The sequence below is a fragment of the Castanea sativa genome, chromosome 6 (genome assembly GCF_040712315.1).
Source record: "Castanea sativa cultivar Marrone di Chiusa Pesio chromosome 6, ASM4071231v1".
NCBI lineage: Eukaryota > Viridiplantae > Streptophyta > Magnoliopsida > Fagales > Fagaceae > Castanea > Castanea sativa.
In genome coordinates, this window is record NC_134018.1 from 24,322,424 (window position 1) to 24,348,694 (window position 26,271).

Here is a 26,271-nt window from a genome sequence, read left to right on the forward strand (position 1 = left end):
GAACGAGGGGGCACGGTATACGAAGCGACGCTTCTGATTAGAAACAAGGCCAACTAGCAAGTGCCACGTGTCACGTGTCACCTGACATTTAGACCTAGGGCTGCTTACGTCATTAATGACACCCTCATCAATAAAGCTCTAAGTAATGGTCAAAAAATACTCACATTACTCCACAGCCTGTTAGGAAAAACCCACGGAACCATGGAGTAGGGGGCAGCTGATAGGGGTAATTTTTACTAAGGATTCAATAATCCTAAACACACCATGTAAGGAAACTGATGGCGTCTACAGGTCCATCAGTCCCACAAAAGCAAAAAGAAGATACAAAACAACGACATGAAAGGCGACGAAGCCACACCAAAACCCAACGAGATGGAAGGCTGACGAGGCAAATGAAAAGGCTGACAAGTCTAGCGTGGCCTTTCTTGGTCCTCACGAATGTTCATATAAGGAAACATCTTGCATATCACGCAAGAGAGACCTACTACTAATTCATATCTCCCTCATATGGAAAGACACGCTACAATCTCAGAAACCCTAGTACCAGATCTTCTCCATAAGGAAAAATCCCCACTCTTAAGGGATCTTGGTTCACCACTCACCACTATATAAGCACCAGACCCTTTCTTTTCTCAGGTATGCAAGAAATCCCTAGCTTTCTCACTATAGAGTTCTTGAAAATTTCTCATTCACTAACTTGACCTTCAGAGGGTCTTTGGCCGGTACCACACTGGTGCCTTCTATTTGGTCTTTTTGTTCTTATTCCGCTAGTACCCGTTGGTGCGATTTGGAACCCACAACTCACTGAAGATTTTAGAACATCATCAAATAGTATTCTTCATGGAAGTGAGAGACATTATGTAAGTCAGATTAGGATGAAGCCTATAGCTTTCCATAAGTTATGTAATATCCATATTGTGAGAAAGCTTACATCGGCAACCATTCACATGTCCATTAGGAAGCAAGTATTGATGTTTTTACACATCATTGGTCATATTGTGATGTTTCATGTAGTTGGTAGTTGATTCCATAGTTCGACTAAGATTGATCATAGATATTTTAGGATTGTCCTTGCGGAGGTTTTGAAATTATATAAATTTCTAATAAGACTACCTAGTAAAGATACACCCCTAGAGATAGGGGAAAGCAAAAGGTTCTACCTAAATTTTAATGTAAATATTGAGATTTATTGAATTTTTGTATATTGTTATAAGATTTTGTGTAATTTTTAAAGCATGATATCTATCAAAAAATAGGATTGTGTTGGAGCGGTAGATGGTACAAATGTTCATGCATCTGTGCCACTTGAAATACAAGGAAGGTTTCATGGTAGAAAAGATGGAACGGCCCAAAATGTGCTAGCTGCAATAGTTTTAACTTGAAGTTCACATATATCTTGGTTGGATGGGAAGGTAGTGCACATGATTCTCGTGTATTTAATGATGCACTCACTAGGCTAGGGGGGTTTACAATTCCCCAAGGTATTATAGGAAGATTTAAGGTTTTTGGTTTATTATTTTTGTTGGGAAATTTAGACCCCGATTGATAAAATTAACAAGTTTTAAACTCAAGTTGTTAATTAGATTTATTATGAATAAACTTGTTAAAACAAACAAATATCAATATCATGTCACAAATAATATGCAGCGGAAAAGTAAATAAGACAAGATATGATGACCTAGGAAAACCAATGAAACCAACCAGTTTCACAGTAAAAACCTGGGGGGAAACCTTCTCGAAAAGCAATTCACTATAGTAAAGAGAAGTTTCAGATCTAGTACAAAACCTTTGTCCCTAGACTTTACAATCCCCGTAGATGAACTCACAGCAGAAACCTCCTACTGCTTCAGAACCTCTAAACTCTTCAATATATGAACGCCACCCTTTGATGCACGAATTCTAGTACGTGACTAAACAATTGCGCAAATCCCAGTACGCGACTTCAATCACCAACTAGAGAAGAAGATGTTGGTTGCAAAGTTCTTCACTTCATCAATAATGAAGATCAAGAAGCACTTGGTTATAAAATCCTAAGGCGCAAAGACGCAGTAGCTTCTTTTAGAGAGAATAAGGCTTTGGTCACCTTTTGCATATGTTCTCCTTGTATTTTCTCATGTGACGGCCTCTAAAATAAGCCTTATATATGCCTAGGGATGTGAGAAAAGAAACCCTACACAAATACAAAAGCCTGGCTCAAAAATCAGATCTGAAAATTCTGATTTCCGTAACCTCGATAGATACCTCAATAGATAGCAAGTGTCGAGCCTTATTAAACCTCGATAGATAGCTATCTGTCGAGTAGCTGTCGAGCAGCTGTCCGCAGGTGTCCAGCAGGTGTCCAGCTTTAGTAAACACATTTTCTTCACTTGTTTCTTGGTCCAATCTTCATGGCTTTAATACTAGACTTGAACAACATGTTCTTTGAAGTATTAAACACATCCTAGATCTACCCAAATACAAGTAAATTGCGTTTTGTCAAAGGATTAGCCAACTACATAAAATATGTCCTTAACGATCTCCCCCTTTAGCAATCCGTGACAAAATCACAACAAACAAATGAACATATGAGAGAAGTCATAAATCACTCAACTCATATTCACTTGTTGAATACAGTAAAATCTATCTTAACACAAACTCTTGAAAAACTTTGTAAGAAGAGAGTTTATGGCAAGTAGACTTTGACAACCTGTATTTCTGAAACACTTTAAACAAAATACATCAAGACATATTTGTGTGAAGCAAAAATAATAGATTGCATACAAATAATAAGAAACATGTGTATAAAGAGAGAAAAGAAACAACACATGTAGAGATAGGTGAAGAAACATACATCATCAAATATATATCAAAGATAAGCATAATGTATGTAAAAATGGTTACAAGACCTAGGTACAAGAAGAAGAAGCTAAAAGTAGCTCCTACAACAACAAGGAGGTAAACACTCCCCCTAACAAGATGAAACACATCTCCCCCTTACAAAGGAATGTATTTCTTCCCCTAACTTATAGAATCTTAAAAAGAAACCACAAATTCTCCAATTTCTCCCCCTTTTTGTCATGATTGACAAAGGCTACAAGAAGCTATAAAGCTTCACTCGAGAAACATAAAGATGATTAAGGGGGTACAAAGAATCCATAAAAATGCATAAATATAATGAAACAAGATGCTATGGATGACAAGATAAGAGAAGCATGCAAAACTTGTGAAAAAAAATGCATGCAAAGGATCTCGATGGATCGAGAGGTGTTGAGTAGCTATCGAGCATACCTCGATGGATCGAACAACTATCGAGAAGCTATCGAGTGGACAGAAACTTTCTCGATCGATCCACCTAGCTATCGAGAGGTGTCGAGATTGCGATAAGATGCAACTGAAGAGCTCGACAGATAAGTCAGGTGTCGAGAAGGTGTTGAGATGGCTTAAAAACAGTTTTTCAAGAAAGGAAAAACACAAATATGAATGCAATCAAACATGCGACTCAGCCAAAGATCCAACCAATATTTTAACCTCTCAAAACATCTCTCAAACAACAAAGAGTTAAGCATTTGAGATCCCAAAAACACACACACACACTAAACAAGTCTAACCAATTTTATATTTCAAAAACAAGTTAAGACAGTTCAGTGAGCATACATCAACGCATGTAAACTTTGTGATGGCCAAATCACATTGTACTTGCACATATATCAAAAGTAGCAAAGAATATTGTGTGTTGTGTGTGAAAAAATCGCAAGAATGCATATGTGTCTTAAAGTTATGACGATTTGAGATATGAGAAAATCACTTTAACTCACACACAATCATAACTGTTTGATGGGGACTATCACCTTCAAGGTACATCCTATAACTCCCACATCTCCTAGAAAACAAGCTTGCAATCATATTTAAAGCATTTTTGTTCTTTTTGCTTTTATTTTCTTTGCATATTTTCTTTTTATTAAGCAAACCATGCATGGGTACATAAAGGAGAGAAAATAAATACCCAATTATGATAAGCTTTTGACATTACACTTTTGACATTGCACTTTTTCTATGCCGAAGCATACAGATGTCATTAACATTGCACTTTTGCTATGCCGAAATATACAGATGTCATATCATGATTGGCGGGTAACAGTGGTGAGATGGTTATTTATGCCTTTCTCTTAGGATTTTCTAGTCCTACCCGTTAAAAAGAGTGATACAAGTGTTAAGTACAAGAGATCACTTAACCTTACTCATCACAAACAAAGAGTCACAAAACTCACTTGCTTAGTTGTGCATAGGAATGCTCATATAAGCTACAAGAGATACAAATTTTAGAAAACTCTGTTTCAAATGCCATTTTAAGGTTCACAAGAACCGATGTACACAAACACACACTGTTTTTGTATTTTTCTGATTTTTTCCTTTTTTTTATTTTGACAACAAAACAAAATAAAAACTAAACATCCAAACAAAAACAGACAAATAATCATGAAAGCATGAAGAAAAGATGCAAATACATGAAGACATGATAGAAAGATGCAGATGTATGAAACCATGATTCCAAAAGCAAATAAGAAATCAAGCAAAGAGAGTCCTACTTTAGATAGAAAGAATTAAAGCAGAGGAAAAACAGAAAAGAAAATTAAGTCTTAGGCTCCTTTCTCACCCACACAGCATGAGTCTTTGGCTATGGAGATGAAAAGGCACGTGTCCTAGTATGTCTACTAAAGGACATAGAAGAATTAAGATTCTCCTGAAATTGAGTTAAAAAACTCAAGACTTTTAATAACTTTCCAAACAAAGGTGTAGGTCTTTGAGAGGAAACCTGTGACCTTTTGGACACTTGCTTTTGAGGATACAACTTAAAGAAATTAGGACGAATGTGTCCAGAAACACCACAATAGTGACAAACATGAGGTCTAACAAAGGATTTAGAATTAGCCAAAACAATTTTGGATTTCATACCTTTATTACCTTTCTCAAATTGAGGCACAGAGACAGTCCTTAATCCAGAAGCTGTGGAAGAGGAGGGGCTGGAGGAAGCAGCATATCCTAAGCTAGTCTTATCAGAACTAGGCTTTTAAGCACTCAAGACCTCATCAAGCTTTGCACTAAACATCCTCTCTATTTGAGTTCTAGCTTGACTAAGCTCAACCTCAAGATTTTTGACCTTCTCTTCTAATGAGGTGTTCTCCACAATGAGAGTCTCAACTAACCTTGTAATCTCATCTAGTTTGACTAATAGTTCAGCTTTTTCAGTTTTTACCTCATTAAGCTCTTTTCTACAAAGATGAGAAGTCTTTTCAGATTTTATGAATTCAGTGCATAGCTTATCATAGGCTTCCTGAAGGGTCAACTTCTTGGGTACTTCTTCATCAGAAGAATCATCACTGTCACTAGCACTCTCCACAATCACCTTATCAGTTGAGGCAGCAAAGGCCATAACGTGACTACATTCATCCACATACTCATCAGAAGAGTCATTCTCGGTGTCACTCCAAGTAGCAACCAACCCTTTATCTTCTGACTTATTGGCCTTCTCCTTTATAAGTTAGTTTGGGCACTCTATTCTCATATGACCAAAACATTTGCACTCATGGTATTGGATGATGGGCTTCTCATTCTTATCCTTCCTAGAGGATTTTTATTTCCTAGGAGGTTTGCCCTTATCCTTTTTCCTAAACTGAAGAAGCTTGATAATCTCATCAGTTATGAAGATTAGATCCTTATCCTCATCCTCACCTTTATCTTCATCTTCAGAGTCCTCAATCTCTTCCTCTATACCCTTAAGAGCCAAGTTTTTACTCTTTCCACCTTTTCCCATTGAGCCTAATCCCATCTCATAGGTTTGAAGGTTCCCTACAAGCTCAGTCAAAGGAATTTGATCAATGTCCTTTGCTTCTTCAATGGCAGTGATCTTGGCATGGAATTTTTCGGGTAAGGACCTAAGGATTTTTCTAACAATTTTAGATTCTGCTATAGACTCTCCAAGGTTGAAAGCAGAATTCACAATATCCTTGAGTTTAGCATAAAACTCATCAAATGTCTCATCCTTCTCCATCCTTATTTCTTTAAAGCTACTAGTGAGTCTTTGAAGCTTCACAGTCTTTACAGCCATGGTACCTTTATAGATGGTCTCAAGAATGGTCCGTGCTTCCTTGGCAACTTCCATGGATGATATTTTCTTGAATTCCTCATTGGTCACCCCACAAAACGGAGCATTCAAGGCTCTACTGTTGAAATTTGCCGCTGTGATTGTTGCATCATCCCAATCCACTGGCGCTTTCTTTGGCTTAATCCAGCCAACTTCAACAGCTTGCCATACCTGTTCACCTAGAGCCTGCAAAAACACTTTCATACGAACTTTCTAGTACGCATAATTAGTGCCATCAAATAAAGGGGAGGAATCAAAAGAGATTGTCCACGATCCATGACAACGAGGGTCAAGGATCACACTCAGAAAATTAATCCAATCAGAGTGAATCCACTCTGATACCACTTGTTGGGAAATTTAGACTCCGGTTGATAAAATTAACAAGTTTTAAACCCAAGTTGTTAATTAGATTTATTATGAATAAACTTGTTAAAACAAACAAACATCAATATCATGTCACAAATAATATGCAGCGGAAAAGTAAATAAGACAAGATATGATGATTCAGGAAAACCAATAAAACCAACCAATTTCACAGTAAAAACTTGGGGGGAAACCTTCCCGAAAAGCAATTCACTATAGTAAAGAGAAGTTTCAGATCTAGTACAAAGCTTTATCCCTAGACTCTACAATTCCCGTAGATGAACTTACAGCAGAAACCTTCTACCGCTTCAAAACCTCTAAACTCTTCAATATATGAACGCCACCCTTTGATGCACGAATCCAAGTACGTAACTAACCAATTGTGCAGATCCCAGTACGCGACTTCAATCACCAACTAGAGAAGAAGATGTTGGTTGCAAAGTTCTTCACTTCATCAACAATGAAGATCAAGAAGCACTTGGTTACAAAACCCTAAGGCGCAAAGATGCAATAGCTTCTTTTAGAGAGAATAAGGCTTCGGTCACCTTTTGCATATGTTCTCCTTGTATTCTCTTATGTGACGGCCTCTAAAATAAGCTTTATATATGCCTAGGGTTGTGAGAAAAGAAACCCTACACAAATACAAAAATTTGGCCCAAAAATCAGATCTGAAAATTCTGATTTCCGTAACCTCGATAGATACCTTGATATATAGCAAGTGTTGAGCCTCATTAAACCTCGATAGATAGCTATCTGTCGAGCAGCTATTCGCAGGTGTCCAGCTTTAGTAAATACATTTTCTTCACTTGTTTCTTGGTCCAATCTTCATGACATTAATACTAGACTTGAACAACATGTTCTTTGAAGTATTAAACACATCCTAGATCTACCCAAATACAAGTAAAGTGCATTTTGTCGAAAGATTAGTCAACTACATAAAATATGTCCTTAACAATTTTCAATTTTTTTTTTCTAAAGATTAGTAGTGATTTTTTTTTTATTGAATATATGTAGGTAAATATTATCTTGGTGATACTGGGTATGGTAATAAAAATGGAATTTTTTCATCTTATCGAAATGCTCAATATCATTTGAAAGAGTTTAGTGATCATCCACCCGAAAATGCACGTGAATCGTTCAACCCCCATCACTCTTCCTTGAGAACTACTATTGAACGAGGGTTTGGAGTATTGAAGAAACGTTTGAGTCTTAGATGCAGAACCATTTTGATCATTTGAAATACAAGTGGAAGTAGTTTTAGCATGTTGTGTCATTCATATTACATTATGGGGGTTGATCCTAGTGACTATATTATGGAAGCTACAATGAATCAAGTAGATTCTAGTGGTAGAGAACCGGAAACATGTTTACGTTAGGACTCTACTCAAGAAAGTAGAGAATGGAATCCAAAGAGAGAGGAGATATGTCAAGTCATGTGCAATGATTACACAATGAGTAGAGAATAATAGTATATGTGTGTTTGAATTTTCTATGGTTTCAATGTGTATTGTATTATGCCCTAGTTGATGTTGTAATGTAATATGTTAACTATGTGTTGTGTAAAGACTATTTATTTCGGTCTTGCTAGGTGGATTTATGTTCACATTGTAGCTTGCTGTAACAACAATTATCTTTTGTTTGGGTTAGTTATTACAAATACCTGTTTGGTTGTTTGTGCAATTCTGAAGGTTGATTTAAGATATTAAACCCTTGTTAGTGTTATATTTATTTATAAATATTTTATGTGTTACAACCATTGTTAATTGTTATGTTTATATGTAGCAATGTCGAAAGAGACGGTAGGGTCTAAGCAATTCTAATGGTTACCACCAATGCACACTACTATGCTTACACTCCTTGCTGAGAAGGCTATGAAAGGAAATAAGCCCTCCAATGCTTTAAGGTAGGGTCCTTTGCAACTGTAGCTAAAGGAAATAAGCCCTCCAATGCTTTAAGGTAGGGTCCTTTGCAACTGTAGCTAAAGCTATATCTGAGAAATTTGAAGTAGAGTGTTACCCTACATTTGTTGAGAACTAGCTATGGACATTGAGGACTATGTGGTCTACCATCCAAGAACTCCGCAAAAAAAGTGGATTTGGATGGAATGACAACTTGAAGATGATTACACGTGATGCCAATACATATCAAGAGGAAGTTATGGTATGCCATTGAAATATATATGTTGAATGTATGTTATTTTTGCTACTCTTGAGATGTATAATGCCTTTAATGTGAATAAATATTGAAATCTATATGTTCAACATATCAGAAGGAAGATGGTTACATATGAATAATGATTATACTAGTGTCTTAAATGTGGTTGAATGAATTGTGTGTTTTTCTTTTTTCTTACAAGCTCATCGTAAACATGCTGAATACTTGAACAAAAGGATTGAAATGTATGATGAGTTGGCGATTGTTGTTGGTAAGGATATGGAAACTGGTAGTTTTGCCAAGTCTTATGTTGATCTTGAGACACAACAGAATAACCTTGATGACACTGAGAATGTTGTTGATAATGGCGAGGATGTTATTGTGGATAAGGGTAAGAATGTTGTTGAATCATCCACCATAGGATCAAAAATTTCAGAGTCCCGCAGGAGAAGCTGTGCACCTCCCATTAATGATAGCGTTTACACTGATCTATTTGAGCAATTGAAGGAAATTGTTGTGGCCTTGAAAGCTATCAACCAAGGGCATGTTGATTTCATTCATCTTTCTGCAAAGGTCATGGCCATGTCGGTGGAGGGATATAGCAATGATATGCTTGCAACTGTGTTTGATCATTTGTTTGCAAACAAGAAGGCAGCCAGGGAATTTTTGGCAAAAAAATTCCAAGTTTCGAAAGTTTTGGATGGATGATTTCTTTTTTACTCAACTCTGATGACTTGGGATGGTAGAATTTTTGTGATGGTACCATTTTACTGGTCACTTGTGATGGTACCATTTATGTGACAAATATGTATTAACTATAAACATCAATTGATAGTACTTTTCTATGAATTTATTATTAACTCCAAAAATCTGATGGTGGTACGTATAGTTTGTGGACTATTATGTTCCAAGGTATAACAGTTACATACCTTGACTACTAGAACGTAGAATATTGTAGACTTGGGATGGTACAATCACCCAAGTTATGTATCTTCAATTGTAGGTGTGTAAGCTTGATGCGTATAGTTGTAATGTTCAGGTACCTTTGGACATCTCATTTTTGTAGATCTTGGATGGAATACTTCCAATGGTTAGACGGTACTTTTGACATCTATATATAGTCACGTACCAAATATTATGAATGGTAATATGATGTTTATGGTTTTATTGTGTATCATGGATGCTTTGAATTCTTCCAAGAAGGTGAACTTTTGCTTGTGTAATTCAAGTATTGCTAGATGACATATGGGAAGACTTTACAGGTATGATGGGTTAGAATTTTTCAAATATTATTTTATTCACAACCCAATCATCAGAAAATGAAAACTGGAAATACATTTTCGTCCAACCCAATCACGGGAAATATTTTTCACATATTTTCCAAATCGCAACCAAACAACCGGAAATTATTTTCCTTTCCAAAAAATACTTTCAACTGAAAATAATTTATACTTGGAAAAGATTTTACATAGAGCCAAACACAGCCTAAGTCAGTAATGGAAAATGTCTAATAACAAACAATGTATATTGTTGACACATTTGAAGTTGACGTAACTTATAAAATAATAACAATAATATATTTTTATTAACATTAAAAATGCCACATAAGCATCCAAATAAAAAATTAAATTATCAATTAAAAAAAATCTTTAAAAATAATCAAATTTGGAAATATAGATGAACCCAAAAAAATCAAACCCAAATCAACAACCCAGATAAGGACAGTTTCAGCCAACAATTTCTGCTCAATGCAGAACACGGCAGGCTTGTACGATCTTATAGTCTTTCCATGACGCTAATAAAGGACCAAATTAACAACAAATTGAAAATAAGGGATCAAATTGATTATTGTTCCAAAATATAAGAGTTAAAATGGTATATTTGCCAATAAGTTGCTTTCCCTTTTACCTGGCCAATCAAAATTAGGACGGAAGGCCACTGGCTTAGAATAATGGCAACCCAAAGCCCTGTAGCATTGGGTTCTACGATTGCCCTATTTAATAACCAACAACAAGCTCTACCAACCACCCAAAATAATAAAGAAATAAGTAGAAAGTTTTTACACTATAGCCCTATGGCTCTATGCCTCTGCACAAACAGGCCTTTGCAAATATACTAAGTACAGTGTTAAGTTTAGACGCAGAAATTGAAAGAAACGAAAAACTGGTTTAAAAGGACATAAATAAACACATTATTTGCCAAGAACCTCTTACCTCAAAAGTCTATATATATATATTTACGTGTTTTAACAATTATATTATAGAATTTTTTTTTTTTTTTTTAAATGTTCACCCTTATAACATTAAGGCGGAGATCATTTTGTTCCTAAAAAAAAATTAAAATAAAGATCATTTTGACACAATACTAAAAAGATATGGAACTATATTAAAACATTTAAAAAATTGGCAACATTTGAAATATCGGTGTGTATATATATATATATATATATATTGCAATTTTGCTCCTTTCACTCGTAGAAAGTAGGCCCACGTACACCAGACAGTATGTACAGTCATGCCTGAATGCATAAGACAGATTGGAGAAGCTTAAAATAAATTTTGAATGAACAAAAAATAATTGAATTTTTCATTTTAAACAGGGTCATTAATCCGCGAATGCACCAGTATATATCAATATATAAACGAACAAAATATTATCTAATCCAGCTTAAGAGCATAATGAGGAAGTCTGTACAATTTTTGTTTAGATACAGGACCCATGTCCCAGAAGCCAACAAATAAATGACCTGGACAGTGCAACTGTTAGTCTTATATGCAAGTACATATACAAAATACATAACAAATTTGATACTTTGTTATGATTGCTTTAGTGAAAAGAACAAACGGAAGACTTTTTGATCCTCCTACTGTCACCACCCCCTTCTATACATGCTTCCCTCCTGTGGTCAATGCTTCAGATTTGCAAATGGGGCAGACATTCTTCACAAGCAGCCACTTCTGTAAGCAATTCGCATGGTACTCGTGACCACAATCAAGGATTCCAATCTTCTCTTGGCTCTTATAATCATCCTGCAAAACCCCACCAATAAAACATAATGATACCAGTAAATTAGGAGAATGGATATCCCACGTAGAAAAATTAACAGTATAATGAATTGTACATGACAATGCCAGGAAAACTTTACAGAAATATAACCAAATACAGTCCAAACTTCTCTATCACTAAACAGTTTGTTTTAAGATACCTGGCATATAATGCAAGAGTCAGCTTCCTGATCCGCAGAAGCTGCCTCCTCCAGATTGATATTAGGAGAAGATAATAAATAAGTTTTTGTCTTTAACTGCCTTGTGATGGTTTCCTCTGACAACCCGACACTTACATTGCCAATCCGTTCTCCCAATGCAAGAAGCTCCTGAAGATTTAAAATTTTCAAGTTAAGAAAGCTTTTGTTGGAGTCAGCAAAATTCGTACAAAATCAAAACCACAAGTATTCTAGTTTAATATATCAAACATTAACACTATGCAAGTCTGTATCTTTCCATTATCTACACTAACTAGCTTTTCCCAGTAAGGACTATGACTAATCTAGCTTCCTCAGCTTACCTCATAAGAAAAGTGCTCTATGTCCAACCGCATTTCTCTATGATGATCAATCAAATTTCCCATTTGATAAAATTCTGGCATCTCTAGTATGGCAGTTTCCTAAACATCAACCAGAACAATTAATACCAATTTCTAAAATCAAGTAATATAAATAGTCATTGTTCACTAATATATACCATAAGTTCCAAATAACAGAACAACCACTTATTTGAATGAAAGAATGACAGAAAATGGCACAATTGGAGAGAATATTACATCAGCCTGCAGAACTCTCAATTGTGGAAGGTTGCGATGTCTAAGAGTTGCCTCAGGCGCAACTCCTCTGTGAGGACGGTATATCCGAAGCCCAGTTGGTGCAGCAGATCCAGGATGCCTATGACCCATCTCAAAACTGTTCTGAGCAGGAGTTGGAGTGCTGCGTGAAGAATTTGTGGAAACTCTATATGAAGGTGCAGTTACTTGGGGATGAAAGTTTATATTTGGGCTTCTCACTGCTTGCATTGGTGGGCTTGGATGATGATGACTGTGGTGCCGGTGGTTAATGGGAGGAGGATGCTGGAAACTAGGGGAACTCCTGTTGCTAGCTGTCTCATGATATCTCTGCACACCCATGCTCCGAGCCTCCATAGAACCTCCATTGACATTGCTCCCTGTAAGGAATATGAAAGAGAGAGGTATCTAATTAGTCCCAAATGAAGGTTGACTAGTGACAAACACAATAACAAGGCTCCATTGCCACAACAGAAATCTTCCACTCAGAAAACAGACGCTGAAAGTGGAGGAACTGCTTTCACATTCTAAAAAATAAACAGAAACAAAACAGGTAGAGAACACGTCAAAATCCACAAAACAAATTGATATTTTTTTTTTGCTTATTCCATAATGTCTCTAAGAGCTTGTTGCAAATGATTAACCAAGATGAGTTTTCTGACATAAAATTACCACCACGGGAACAAATGGAACTCTGAAAAGAAAAAACAAAAATAAGTTATTTACCATGCATATAAGGCATTGCAGGAGCCTGGTTCCAGGCTGAAGTACCTCCATCACCAGAATTACTGCTCAACTGTTGGTCCAACCAGAGCGTACTACCAGCTGGCTGAAAATGTTGACCCATATAATTTCCTTGAATCAAATGATTATGGTCATTCACCAAAAGAGAATCCATCCCAGTAGCACCTGGTCTGTTCCTCAAACTACTCTGGGTTCCTATTTCCATGAGTGATGTAGTAGCAACCCCTCTGTACTGAGGCAGGGCAAAAGATGCGGCATCCATCACAGCAACCCCATCAGGATGCCTTATATTCGAGGGGGCGACTGAAGAACTAGAACCAGATGAGGCATTATTATGTTGGAAACTCCCTGCAATTCCTTCGGCATATTTTCTCTTAAATGGACCCCTGCCATCATCCATAAAGTGAATGTTCCTTCCAAGCTCATCTGCAGAAACTCCAATGACTCCATAATTGCTGGCAGATGGCAACTGACCAGAGGCCCCATGACTTCGGGGCACAGGTAATGCCCCACCACTAGAGGAAGGTGTCATGTAAGAATAATAAAAGTTGGATGCAGGTGCAACGCCTAAGTCAAGATTATGATGATGCTGAATTCCATTGTACTGTGTAATCCCATAGATCATAGCATTGTCATAGTGCTCTCCTATATATTGGACATCAAGATTAGTTGTGTTCCCTGAAGATGATACCATAGTTCGGATATTAGGTTGTCCAAAGTTTTCATTGGCACCCAAAACAATACAGGGCTCAGAATGGAGATAATTCTGGCCTTGTTGATCCGCTAACATACTTCTATGCCCCATGTTGAACACCTGCTTTCAAGCCACAATGTTTGACAAAAATAAGTCAGATCAGTTAAAATGATGAACCATAACAACAACAACAACAATAACTATAACTATTGGCAATTATGCTCTATTTCAATATAGAAAAATAAAATGCACGTTCTATTACTCAACTCATCAGGTGACTAACTACATGAACACAACACAAGATGACTGGGTACTGTTAGAGTGTGGAATTTAACGTTTTATAGAGCTTTTGAAGATTGGGAGTTGGCAGCTTCGTATTCTCTTCTTCGGCTTATCCAAACTCGTATTCCTCAAGGTAGTAGGAGAGATACCCTTTACTGGCAGCTTAAAGGGAATGGTAAGTTTGACACTCGGTCTTACTACCTTGCGATCCGGGGTGCTTCGAATTCTTGGCTTCCTTGGAAGGGGGTTTGGAAACCAAAAATCCCTAAGCGCATGGCATTCTTTCTGTGGTCTGCTGCTCATGGTCGGATCCTCACTTTGGATAATCTAATGCTTAAGGGACGCCCTTTGGCTAATAGGTGTTGTATGTGTTGCAGTGATGGGGAATCGATTAACCACCTTCTTCTTCATTGTCCTGTTACCCATTCCCTATGGACTTGTATGCTTCAGGCCTTTGGTATTCTTTGGGTTATGCCAGGTTCGGTGGTGGGTTTGTTATCTTGCTGGCATCAATGGCATGGGAAGCATAAGTCAGACATTTGGAACTTGGTTCTAGGGTGCTTAATGTGGATTGTGTGGTTGGAACGAAATCGTCGATCCTTTGAGGACAAAGAGAAGACATTGGTTGAGTTAAAGCTTTTATGTCATCGTAGTCTTTTGGAGTGGTCTCGTTGTTGGGGTTTTACTGATTGTTCTTCTATCTCTGAGTTTTTGTCATCCCTTAGCTTAGTTTCCTGAATCCCCTTCAGTTTATTGTTCTGTTTATTCCTTTTATTTCTTGATGTTCATTATCATGAACTTCTTGTATGTCTCTTTTTTCTACCATTTATAAAAGCTTTCTGATTACCTATCCAAAAAACACAAGATGAAAACTACATATAGAAGAATAAACTTCAGCTTGTGTTACCTGACTCACCTCAGAAGATAGAAAATGGGATATTAAAAATCTCAATACATTTTAGAAACAGACTCCAACTATAGCTTCCTGTGAAGCATCCCAAATTCCACTACAAAGATATAGCAGAAGGAATTCAACCTGCTAGGCTGCTATTATATACTTATCCCTACTTCAGCTCCATATACCTTTTTCAAGATTTCATTCGAAAATTCCTAGAAAATAGCAAAAATGCTCACACAGAGGGTGAGAAGATCGATCCTAAAGGAATATCCTAAAATTGAATTTTTTTAAATTTTTTTAAAAAATGCACCATTTCCTTTTTTAGATAAACAGCAAGAAGGAAGGAGGTGGAAAGGGGGGAAAAGAGCAGAAGAAGGGGCGGGGGGGAAGAGGAAGGAGAGAGAATTCGGTAGAAAATGAGTCTGATGCATAATGTCCCCACTATGATATCTAAACCCAATTTAAACAAGATCTGTAAGGAAAAGTTCAAAAATCCACTTTGGAGGCGATATCTTGGAGACAAAAGTCGAGCACTATGGTTGAAAGAGGGAGACATCAATACACTTTTTTTTTTTTCTTCATACATTGGCTAACTCCCATAGAATGGTCAATCATATGAAAGGCCTGAAGGTGGATGGTGCAATTTATGAGGGTGATGTGGCAATTTGGGATCAGATGGTGCAATTTTATGAGAAATTATACAAGTAGACAGCGTCCTACAGTAGACAGTTTAGATTTTGCTTGCCTTGACGAGATTGATAGACGATCTCTTGAGAGGGAATTTGATAGGGATGAAGTCATTCAGGTGCTGAAGGAGGTGGAGGGTGATAAGGCTCCCTGGCCGGACAGTGTTACTATGGCTTTTTAAAAAGTACTGAAGGGTGGTTGTGAAGGATGTGATGACTTGGTTTACATATTCTCATAGACATTGTGTCTTTGAAAAATCTCTTAATGCCACTTTTCTATATTTAATACCAAAGAAGAATAATTAAGGATTTTCTTCCTATTAGTCTTTGGGGAGTGTGTATAGAATTTTAGCAAAGGTTTCAGCTACTAGACTTCAACCCATCTTGGATAAATTTATTTATGATTCCCATCATGGGGTTGAGCACATCTCATCTTCTCCTTGCTGATGACACTATTTTATTTGTTGGTGCTTCTAGGGAGCAATTATTATACATAAGGATGGTGCTTTTTTTGGAAGCTGTCACAGGCTTGAAAGTCAATGTTGGAGTGAAATTATCCCTATGAGTGAGGTGGGCAATTTGAATGCTCTAGCAGATATTTTGTGTTGCAAAGTTGGGGGCTCATTTCAAGGCTACATTGATATGGAATCCTATCTTAGAGAAGATGGATAGAAAGTTATCTAGCTGGATATGTTTATATTTGTCAAAGGGTGGTAGGCTTACTTTGTTAAAAAGTAAGTTTTCAAACCTTCCAACTTATTATCTATATCTGTAAACTGTTCCTAAATTTGTGGCTTATAGATAAGAAAGGATTCAAAGAAATTTCTTGTGGAGGGCATCAGAGGAGGAATTCAAGTACCCGCTAGTGGCATGGAGTATGGATTGTTCGCCTATTGAGGTTGGTGGCTTGGGGATTAGGAGGATTGGGAACTTTAACCAAGCTTTACTTGGTAAAGAGCTGGCATTTTGGGTAGGAAGTTAACCATTTGTGGTGTCAGGTGATTGCAACCAAATATGGTGAGGATATAGGGGTTGGTGTGCACGAGAATGGTAGAGGGACTCATGGTTATGGGTTGTGGAGGAGCATAGAGCAAGTGGGGTTGATTTCTTTAAGCGTGTGGTTTATGAGATGGGAGAAGGTAATTGTATTCTGTTTTGGAATGATCCTTGGAGTGGGCATCTTCCTTTAAAGGATCTTTACCCTGCTTTGTTTGTGTTCATTTGATATGGAAGCTTTGACTTCTGATGTGCTGACTTCTCCTCCATATGGGGGAGTAGGAGCTGGAATTTGTAGTTCCTTAGAACTCTTCATGATTGGGAGTTGAGGGTTGTGCATTCTTTCTTTGAGCTTATTTACTCCAAGCTGCCAAGGGAGGAGGGAATGATAGAATGCTCTGGAGGTTATCTAGGGAATGGTACTTTTGATGTCTGCTCCTATAATTCTATTTGTGGCACCCTCACTATTTATTTCCCTTAGAAGAGCATTTAGCATGTTAAGACCCAAGAGGGTGTCTTTCTTTCTGAGGACAGCAGCGTGGGGCCAGATTCTCATAATAGATAATCTTGTTAGGAGGGGTTTTTTCCCAGCCAATCGACATTGTATGTGTAGGTGTTGTGGGAAATTGGTGGATCATCTTTTGCTTCGTTGTGAGTTTGCTCATGAGTTTTGGAGTGTGGTGTTTCAGAAGTTTGGAATTCAGTGGGTGATGCCGGAGAAGGTTGTCTCTCTTTTGTTTGGTTGCAAAATTGGTTGGGGCAACATTTTTTGAATGTTCAAATTTGGTGCGAGCATGTCTGATGTGGTTAGTGTGGACAGATGGAACAGCCACATCTTTGAGGATGTTGAGGGACCTTTTGATCATTAAAAGTCCTTGCTAATTCAGACCATGTTTGATTGGTCTCGGGTTTGAGGTTTTACATGTTGTACTTCCATTTTTTTCCAGCATTCATTCTATTAGTTTATCTCATTGATTTGATTTTAATTGTTTTACATACTTAAGTGTTCACCATTGTGAACATAAAGTTCTTGTTTCTTTATCAATAAATTATTATTACTTATCAAAAAACTGATCAGTATGAGAAGAATCCATAAAGAGACAAGTATAAGTTGATCTCTAATATAGGAGCTACTATGTTATAAGCTTTGGTTACCTATATACCTCTCAAAGGGACAAGTATATGATTTACTTCATCAAGAGATATAATAAACACTTATGCTCTACCCATTCATACAAGAAACTATGAAACACAACCTAAATATCATTTACTTTTATACCAATATGATAATGAAATTTAAAATGAACAAACATTAGTAAACCTTTTACAAACAAACAATGCATGTCAATAATAATCTGCTTGTGATTTAAAAATTAAATAAAGGTTCCAATGCTTCCTGCCTAGTATTTCTAAAAGGCTTACATTTTATGATATAATCTTCAATTTCTCCTTTTCTATGTCTACAGTAATTAACAATGAAACCTTGACAGGAACCAACCAACAAAAAGAATCTTGCTCGCCAAATGTAAACACATAGAAAGGAAAGGTTTTACAAACCATTCAGGTTCCAACTACTCAAAGGACTTGTATTTGTATTCAACCAACATCACCTATGATTGTTTAACAAGCAGATTTTTTATATAAAAGGGCAAAATCAAAACTAATGCCCGTTTGGTTTCTGGGAAAACATAATCTCCAACTTGCAAAAACGAATAAATAAATAAGAATATATATATATATATATGCAATACGGACTATTTTTTTTTTTTTTACCGAATTATAGGATACCCAGAAGAAAAGTCATCACAAAATTCCAAAAAAAAACTCCACTGTTCTTCTTCTCTACCCAGTTTCCAGGTAATTATACATGCAGTTAATGAGACCCATTAATTATTTTTACAAAAAAAATTACCGTGATATTGTTAAAAATCATGTTGCAATCTTGAGAAAAATAAAATAAAATAACTTGAAATATTGACACAATTTTTAACTAATTCTAAGATACCCACAAGAAAACTTATCACAAAATTCAAAAAGAAAATTATACATTCGTTCAACTTGATTCTTCTTACTCCAGTTTCCAGGTAACGGTAACCAAAACCCATTACTTAAATTTTAAAAGAAAAAACTATACCGTTTTTTTTATTTTTTTATTAACGATCATGTTGAAATTAAAAAGAAAAAATAAAAAAGAAAAACTTGATACTAGCTTTACCAAAATCACACATACCCAGAAGAAAATTTATCACAATATTGAAACCCATCACTTTAAAATTTACAAAATAAAAATAAAAACTCTTAATGTTATCTTGTTAACGATCATGTTGGAATTCAAAAACAGGAACAACACACGAAATCTTGAATACCCAGAAGAGAAAGTCTCAGAAAAATGGAAACCCATTGTTCACAACAAAAATTTCCTTCACTTTGCTTCTTGTATCCCAACTCTTCCAGATAACCAAACCCAACCCATTATTTAAAATCCACACAAAAAAAAAAAAAGACCTCACCGTTATCTTGTTAACGATCATGTTGAAAAATTAAGAAAAAAGATGAAGACATCGCAGGAATTCAGAAACTCACCTATGATCGTAGAAAGGGCGATCGACGATCTCAGAAAGAGAGAGAGAGAGAGAGAGAGAGAGAGAGAAACGCTTTCTTTGGTTTTTTTTTTTTTTTTTTTGGTTTTTCTGATCGGAGTTCTATTTTGTGTCTTTATAGCGGTTTCGTACTTTATTAAATTAAATAAAATGTTTTAATTTCTGAACCAAGCACCGACTAATGGTGAACGCGTTTTAAAACAGCGTGTATTGCACGTGCCTCAAAACGGCGTGGTATAATCACGGAAGAAATTAAGAAAAACTCAAAAAATAATAATAAAACACTCAATTATTGACTACTAAAAAGAAAAAATAAAATAAAATATTTTATATTATTTAACTGTTAGGATAATTTAATTTTAGTTAAAATTATTCTGCCGCTCCCTTGTTGTGATGGTCACTCTACAAGTATAAATGTTTGTGGAGTGTGGAGTGGCAAGAGCCAGATTCAAGTTTTCAGGAAGGAGTTTCACACACATATATACTTAGATTAGACTATAGTAGAAATTCTATCTTATATAAAAAAAATTATATTACATTTGTTGAAGAACTTAAAAATATACTCTAACTAAAATTTTATTTTTCAAATTAGTTGTTAGAATGGTTTAATTTAATATAACATTATTATCTAAGTGCTGGTTTGGATCCAGCTTATTATGCTGCGTCTGCGTTTTTTTTTTTTTTTTTTTTTTCTTCTGCTGCTGGGGGGCAAGCGCGCACTGTGCGCGCAATGCGCGCACTGTTCATGTACGTTTTTAACAATTTTTTATTAAAAATGGGTCCCGCAGTACTATTTACACATTTAAAAATTATTTTGCTACAGTGTTTTCAGTTTTCAGTTTTCAGTTTTCAGCAATAAGTTCTATCCAAACGGACCCTAAGTTTCAATAAATTTAAAATTCTACTCCAATGAAAATTTTATTACCAAAAATTTTAAGAAAATTAAAATAATTTTTTATATTTATTTCAATTATTTTAATCATTTATCATAATTTTATATTTTATTCATAGTTATTAAATCTGTACCAAACCACAAGTTAAAACCATGAAACCCGTGAACCAAAACATTATTCAATGGTTTGGTGTAAAAATACCAGATATGCAGTAATACATTATCAAATCGTTTAAACCGACAAAATGCACAAGTTAATCTTTTTAACATGCGGATAAAAGAAAAAAAAAATACCATGTGTATATGTGAAAAAAACTCAAAAAGACTTAACCAAACTACTAAATTCACTGAACTATGAAATCATCAGTTGTATTTGGAGATTTAAATAATCAGCTAAAATTTTATTTTGAATTTCTTTGAGATTTGTTTTTTTTTATGGGTTGTTTGAGATATGTTGTTTCAGAACTTTTGGACTATATAACTTGGTTATTGGATGATTTATGTGGATGATGTGTTTTTTTTTAATTCTCTAACTTTATGTTATATGATGTAATTTTTTATAGTTATTGATGGTGAGCAAAAATAGACAAACTCCAGCTCGTCCATAGGGGTCGTCCGTAGCAGAATGACTATCCCTAACATTGGATGGATGCCCCTTTTAGGACAGTCATCCAAGGTTGCAGGAACCGTCCGTCTAGAAAATCCCAAGACGACTCACCGATCCTTAGGAAATTCCCAGATGCAGATTTCTTTACCAAATCTTATGTAGGGGTGTGCATGGGTCGGGTTGAGGGGGTTTTTTGACCCAACCCACCATGGTGGGTCAAAAAAAGTCCAACCCATCACATAAGTCCAACCCAACCCAACCCATCACATAAGTCCAACCCAACCCAACCCATATGGGTCGGGTTGAACCCATGAGTTGGACAATATTGTAGAGTAAGAAATACACCTGTAGGTTGAGACAAAGCAAAAACATTTAAAAATCAGCCAAAAGAAAACAAAGAAATCAACAAAGCAAAAGCTAAACATTGATCCACCACAATAAGAGAGATAAACAGATAGAGTGAGTGACAGAGAGAAAACATTGAGAAACTTTACCTAACACTGGAAGAGAGAGCTACCACTGGAAAGATAGAACCACCGCCGAGGCGGTGATGATAGATGATGGACGGCAATGACTCTACAGAGGGAGAGAGTGTTAGAGTTCAAATGTGAGTAAAGTGTGAGAAACTGAGAGTGGAGGGGAAGAGGGAGGCGGCACATTAGGTTTACTGATTGTGAACTAATAGGAATAGAATTTTATATATGATAGGAGGAAACCAAGAAAGTGCTTTACAGCTGGTTTTTTTTAAAAAAAATTTATTAAATATATAATATATTTTAAATATATATTAAAATATGGGTGGGTCGGGTTGGGTTTGGCGGGTTTGTAATTTTATAACCCAAACCCAACCCGACCTGCTATAAAAAAAAAAAAATTTGAAACCCAACCCAAGCCATCAAGCCCTAAAAACTGACCCAACCCGAAGGGTTGGGTTGGGTCGGGTCGGTGGGTTTTCTGCACACCCCTGATCTTATGAAGTAGATCACGTGGTATTATCTGGTGGCATTAGCAAGATTTCCTCGCTAACCTCCTACTTAACTTCCCGTGGCGGTTACAAAAGATAAGATTAAAAATTCTAAACTCCTATGGCAGTTAATGAAAGTTAAAGCTTCCACAAACATTGGGGAAGTTACAAACCGAGTAACTGCCCCAAGACTTGGTATATAAGGACTCATCCTCATCAAACAAAGGTAGGTATTTTTATTTATACATAACTCCTGAAAAGTTGGAACTCCATAGAATTTGAGAAAGAAACTAACTTTGGCATCGGAGGGTTCTTGGCCGGTCCACCCTGGTCACCTTTGATCGTGTGTTCTTTTTTCAGGCATCCCAATCAATCGCTAGCCCTTTGAAGCCCGAAGCATCTAGCCTACTGATTTTCCTTGCATCATTAGTTGGCGCCGTCTATGGAAACTTGATTAATTGTGTTTTGCAATTTATCTTTCCTCAACGAAAGGCTGCGTGGTTCGAACAAGATCAGGGGCCACTAGCCTAGGCCACCAGGAGAGTAAGGATGCTTCAAGTAATCCCCACCGTGACCATCAGTCAGCACCTATTGTGCAGTCGCCTTCCATCCAACACATATAGTCCATGGCGGAACTAACCCGTCAAAATTGAGAGTTGACCAGGGAGATTAGTTTAAAGAGGAAACACCATGAAAGACACACGGGAGGACAAGCCTAAAGTCAAGAAGATAAATGAGAAAATGCAGAGCTTGAGAACCAGTAAAGGGGAACCACTTCACGAAGGGTGCCATACTTGGAAAGGGAGATGGACCAAATGAGGAAGGCTATGGATGAGATAAGGGAGAATATGAGAAGGGCGAATCCTGTGGATGATCTAGTTCATCGAACAAACTCCCCTTTCACCACTTCCATCAACAGTCACCCCTGGCCTCCAAAGTTCAAGATGCCTTCTTTGGATTCATATGATGGAACGCGCGACTCATGTGATCATATCACCACCTTCAAGACAACCATGCACCTCTGGGGGTTTCGGACGAGATTATGTGTGGGGTTTTCTCTACCACCCTCAAGGGGTCAGCGTAAGTGTGGTTCAGTAAGATACCTCCAAACACTGTGGGCTCATTTGAAGAATTGAGTAAGTTGTTCGTTAACAATTTTATCAGAGGACAACGGCATAAGCGCTCCTCGTCCAGCCTGTTAACCATAGAGCAAGGGAAAAATGAAAGCTTGCAGTCCTTCATTACCCGATTTAACAGGGAAGCCCTGATGGTAGACAAAATGGATGACAAGTTGTTATTGGTGACTTTCCATAACGGAGTTAACTCCAATTTATTCATTCATAAGCTTTATGAGCAAGAGCAACAAACCATGGCTGAAGTTGTCCATTCAACTTAAAACTTCATGAATGCGGAGGATGTAATCATAGCCAAGAAGAGGAAGAGAGCTGAGCACATGGAAGCAAACCTCCCGCGCTATCCTGAGCAAGGTCCTCGTCCAAAGAAGGCTCGGGCAGGGGAAAAGAAGGACAGAGATAACAAAAAGGCAAGTTCTTTAGCAAGGAGTCAGCAATACACGCCCTTGAATATGCCGCTTGAACAAGTACTTATGCAAATCAAGGATGACCCATCCTTGAAGTGGCTGGAGAAAATGAAAGGAGATCCCAACAAGCGTAATAGGAACAAGTACTGCCGCTTCCATAGAGACCATGGGCACGACACGGATGAGTGTTTTGATCTGAAGCAGCAGATAGAGAATCTCATTAAATAAGGAAAATTGAGAAATTTTCTTGGACGAGATAACAAGGATGAGAAGTTGAAGGTAAAGGTAGAAGAGTCATCACGACCCCCACTTGGAGAAATAAGAGTTATTATAGGAGGAATTTCGATAGGACAATCTTCCAAGTCGAGAAAGGCTTACTTAAAGGTGGTCTAAAACGTCCAACTGTCTGGACGACCTCCAAGGACGAGAGGAACGGACAAGCAAGCCATCACATTCACAGACGAGAATGCCGAAAGAGTCCACCACCCGCATGACGACGTGATCTTCATCACCTTGCTCATTGCTGACTATACGACTAGAAGAGTGTTGGTAGACAATAGGAGTTTAACGGACATCTTGTATTACCCCGCCTTTCAACAAATGAAGCTTAGACGAGATCAGCTTCACTCGATAAACTCGCCCTTGGTAGGATTCGGAGGGATGAAAGTGCAACCCGTGGGTACCATTACATTACTTGTGGTGGTAGAAGTATATCCTCAACAGATAACTAAAGAAGTAAACTTTCTTGTTGTTGACTGTTCGCCGTCGTACAACGCTATCATTGGAAGACCGACTTTAAATAGTTGGAAGGCGGTAACATCTACCTACCATTTGTCTGTTAAATTCCCAACTGAGTATAGGGTGGGTCAAGTGCAAGGAGACCAATTAGCCGCCAGAGAGTGCTCTCTAGCCATGTTGGCTATGGTCCTATGGACGAGCACGTACAGACGATGAACATAAACGAGGGAAGGATTACCACGAAGTCCACGGAAGTGCTGGAAGACATTCCTTTGGACGAGAGCAACCTCGAAAAGTTTACTAGAATTGGGACGAGCCTGGAAAAGAAAACTAAGTAAGACCTGGTGTAATTTTTAAGGAAGAGCCATGATATATTCGCATGAAGTCATAAGGACATGCCAGGTATTGACCCAAGTGTCATTACCCATCATCTAAACATGGATCCTTTTTCCAAGTCGGTACGTCAGAAGAAAAGAATTTTTGCCCCTGAATAAGACAATGCCATTAAGGAGGAAGTCTAGAAGCTAACCACGACAAAATTCATTTAGGAAGTTTATTACTCGGACTGGTTGGCTAATGTGATTATGGTCAAGAAGGCTAATGGTAAATAGAGGATGTGCGTGGACTTCATTGATCTGAACCGAGCTTGTCCCAAGGATAGCTATCCATTGCCACGTATTGACCAGCTGGTGGACTCGACTACAAGCCATAAATTACTAAATTTCATGGAAGCTTTTTCCGGCTACAACCAAATAAAAATGGATGAGATGGATCAAGAGAAGATATCCTTCATCACCAGCCAAGGCTTGTTTTGTTACAAGGTGATGCCCTTCAGTTTGAAGAATGCAGGGGCAACTTATCAAAGGCTGGTTAATCATATGTTTCGCCTACAGATTGGACGAAATGTGGAAGTTTATGTGGATGATATGCTGGTAAAGAGCTTGGACGAGGAAAAGCATCTGGACAACCTTTAGGAGACCTTCGATACCTTTAAACGGTATAACATGAAGTTAAATCCAAGCAAGTGTGCCTTCGGAGTTTCGTCAGGTAAGTTTCTTGGGTCCATGGTTTCATAAAGGGGCATTGAAGCGAATCCTGATAAAATCCAAGCAATACTGAACATGGAGCCACCAAAGAATATCAAAGAATTCCAATCTCTTACCGGACGAGTTGTCACCCTTAACAGGTTTGTTTTAAAGGCTACTGACAAGTGTTTACCATTCTTTAAAGTTCTAAAGAAGGCATTTGAATGGACGGACGAGTGCCAGAAGGTCTTCCAAGACCTCAAGACCTACCTCACTACTCCTCCTCTACTAAGCCAGTCCATACTGGGTGAAGAATTGTACTTGTATTTAGCGGTGTCCCCACACGCAGTGAACTCAACATTGATTAGAGAAGAAGGGAGAATACAGAAGCCAATTTATTATACAAACCGGGGCGCTAAGAGGAGTGGAAGGACGATATCCAATGATGGAAAAATTAGCCTTTGCATTGGTCACAGCCTCTAGGAAGCTAAGGCATTACTTTCAGGCTCATGCCATCAATGTTTTGACAGATCATCCACTAAAGAAGGCAATGAACAAGCTAAAAGCCGCAGGACGACTAATCCAATGGGCTGTAGAATTTAGTGAGTTTGATGTCAGATACCAACCAAAAAATGCGATAAAAGTACAAGTGTTGGCAGATTTCATTGCGGAGTTCACCCCTAACCAGGACGAGTTAGACGAAGGGGACGGAGTTCAAAGGTGGGTCATCAATGTAGACGGCTCGTCCACTTTATATGCAGGAGGGATTGGAGTTATACTCAAGTCCCCGGAAGGAGATAAGTTGAAATACGCAACCCGCCTACAATACCAAACTACTAACAATGAAGCCGAATACGAAGCTCTTTTCAAAAGATTAGAATTGGCTAAGTCTTTGAGGGCAGAGTCAGTAGTCGTCCAAGGAGATTCTTAGTTAATCATCAATCAAGTGAATGGAATGTGTGAAGCCAAAGAAAACCGAATGAAAAAGTACCTCAGCAAGGGAAAACGACTCATCAAAAGATTCAAAGAAGCCATTTTTGTTCAACTCCCGAGGGAGGAGAACATGGAAGCGGATGTTTTGGCAAAAGCAGCTTCAGTAGGGGGCAATAGATGACCATGACCAAGTCCAATAT

At 37.4% G+C, this 26,271-nt stretch overlaps 2 protein-coding genes across 2 annotated transcripts; one reads left to right on the top strand and one right to left on the bottom strand.

Annotated features, from left to right (window-relative positions):
* Positions 1-11,242: 11,242 nt before the first annotated feature.
* LOC142640890 (putative E3 ubiquitin-protein ligase ZFP1) lies at positions 11,243-19,489 on the bottom strand. Its single transcript, XM_075815205.1, has 6 exons — positions 19,356-19,489; positions 13,199-14,030; positions 12,458-12,852; positions 12,203-12,301; positions 11,844-12,011; positions 11,243-11,667 (listed from the first exon to the last, which is right to left on the bottom strand). The coding sequence occupies exons 2-6, from the start codon at positions 14,019-14,021 to the stop codon at positions 11,521-11,523; spliced, it is 1,632 nt and encodes a 543-aa protein (XP_075671320.1). The 5' UTR covers positions 14,022-14,030; positions 19,356-19,489; the 3' UTR covers positions 11,243-11,520.
* Positions 19,490-25,583: 6,094 nt separating this feature from the next.
* LOC142639687 (uncharacterized) lies at positions 25,584-26,069 on the top strand. The gene has a single exon (XM_075813830.1). The coding sequence runs from the start codon at positions 25,584-25,586 to the stop codon at positions 26,067-26,069; it is 486 nt and encodes a 161-aa protein (XP_075669945.1).
* The last annotated feature ends 202 nt before the right edge of the window (positions 26,070-26,271 follow it).

What these genes read in the sequence shown, in the direction of transcription:
- LOC142640890 (XM_075815205.1), bottom strand. Translation starts at nt 14,021, where the DNA reads ATGGGGCATAGAAGTATGTTAGCGGATCAACAAGGCCAGAATTATCTC. An exon ending in TAGAGCACTTTTCTTATGAG is followed by an intron (nt 12,012 to 12,202) that starts GTAAGCTGAGGA and finishes TTAAATCTTCAG; the next exon opens with GAGCTTCTTGCATTGGGAGA. An exon ending in ACTCTTGCATTATATGCCAG is followed by an intron (nt 11,668 to 11,843) that starts GTATCTTAAAAC and finishes GGGGTTTTGCAG; the next exon opens with GATGATTATAAGAGCCAAGA.
- LOC142639687 (XM_075813830.1), top strand. Translation starts at nt 25,584, where the DNA reads ATGGAAAAATTAGCCTTTGCATTGGTCACAGCCTCTAGGAAGCTAAGG.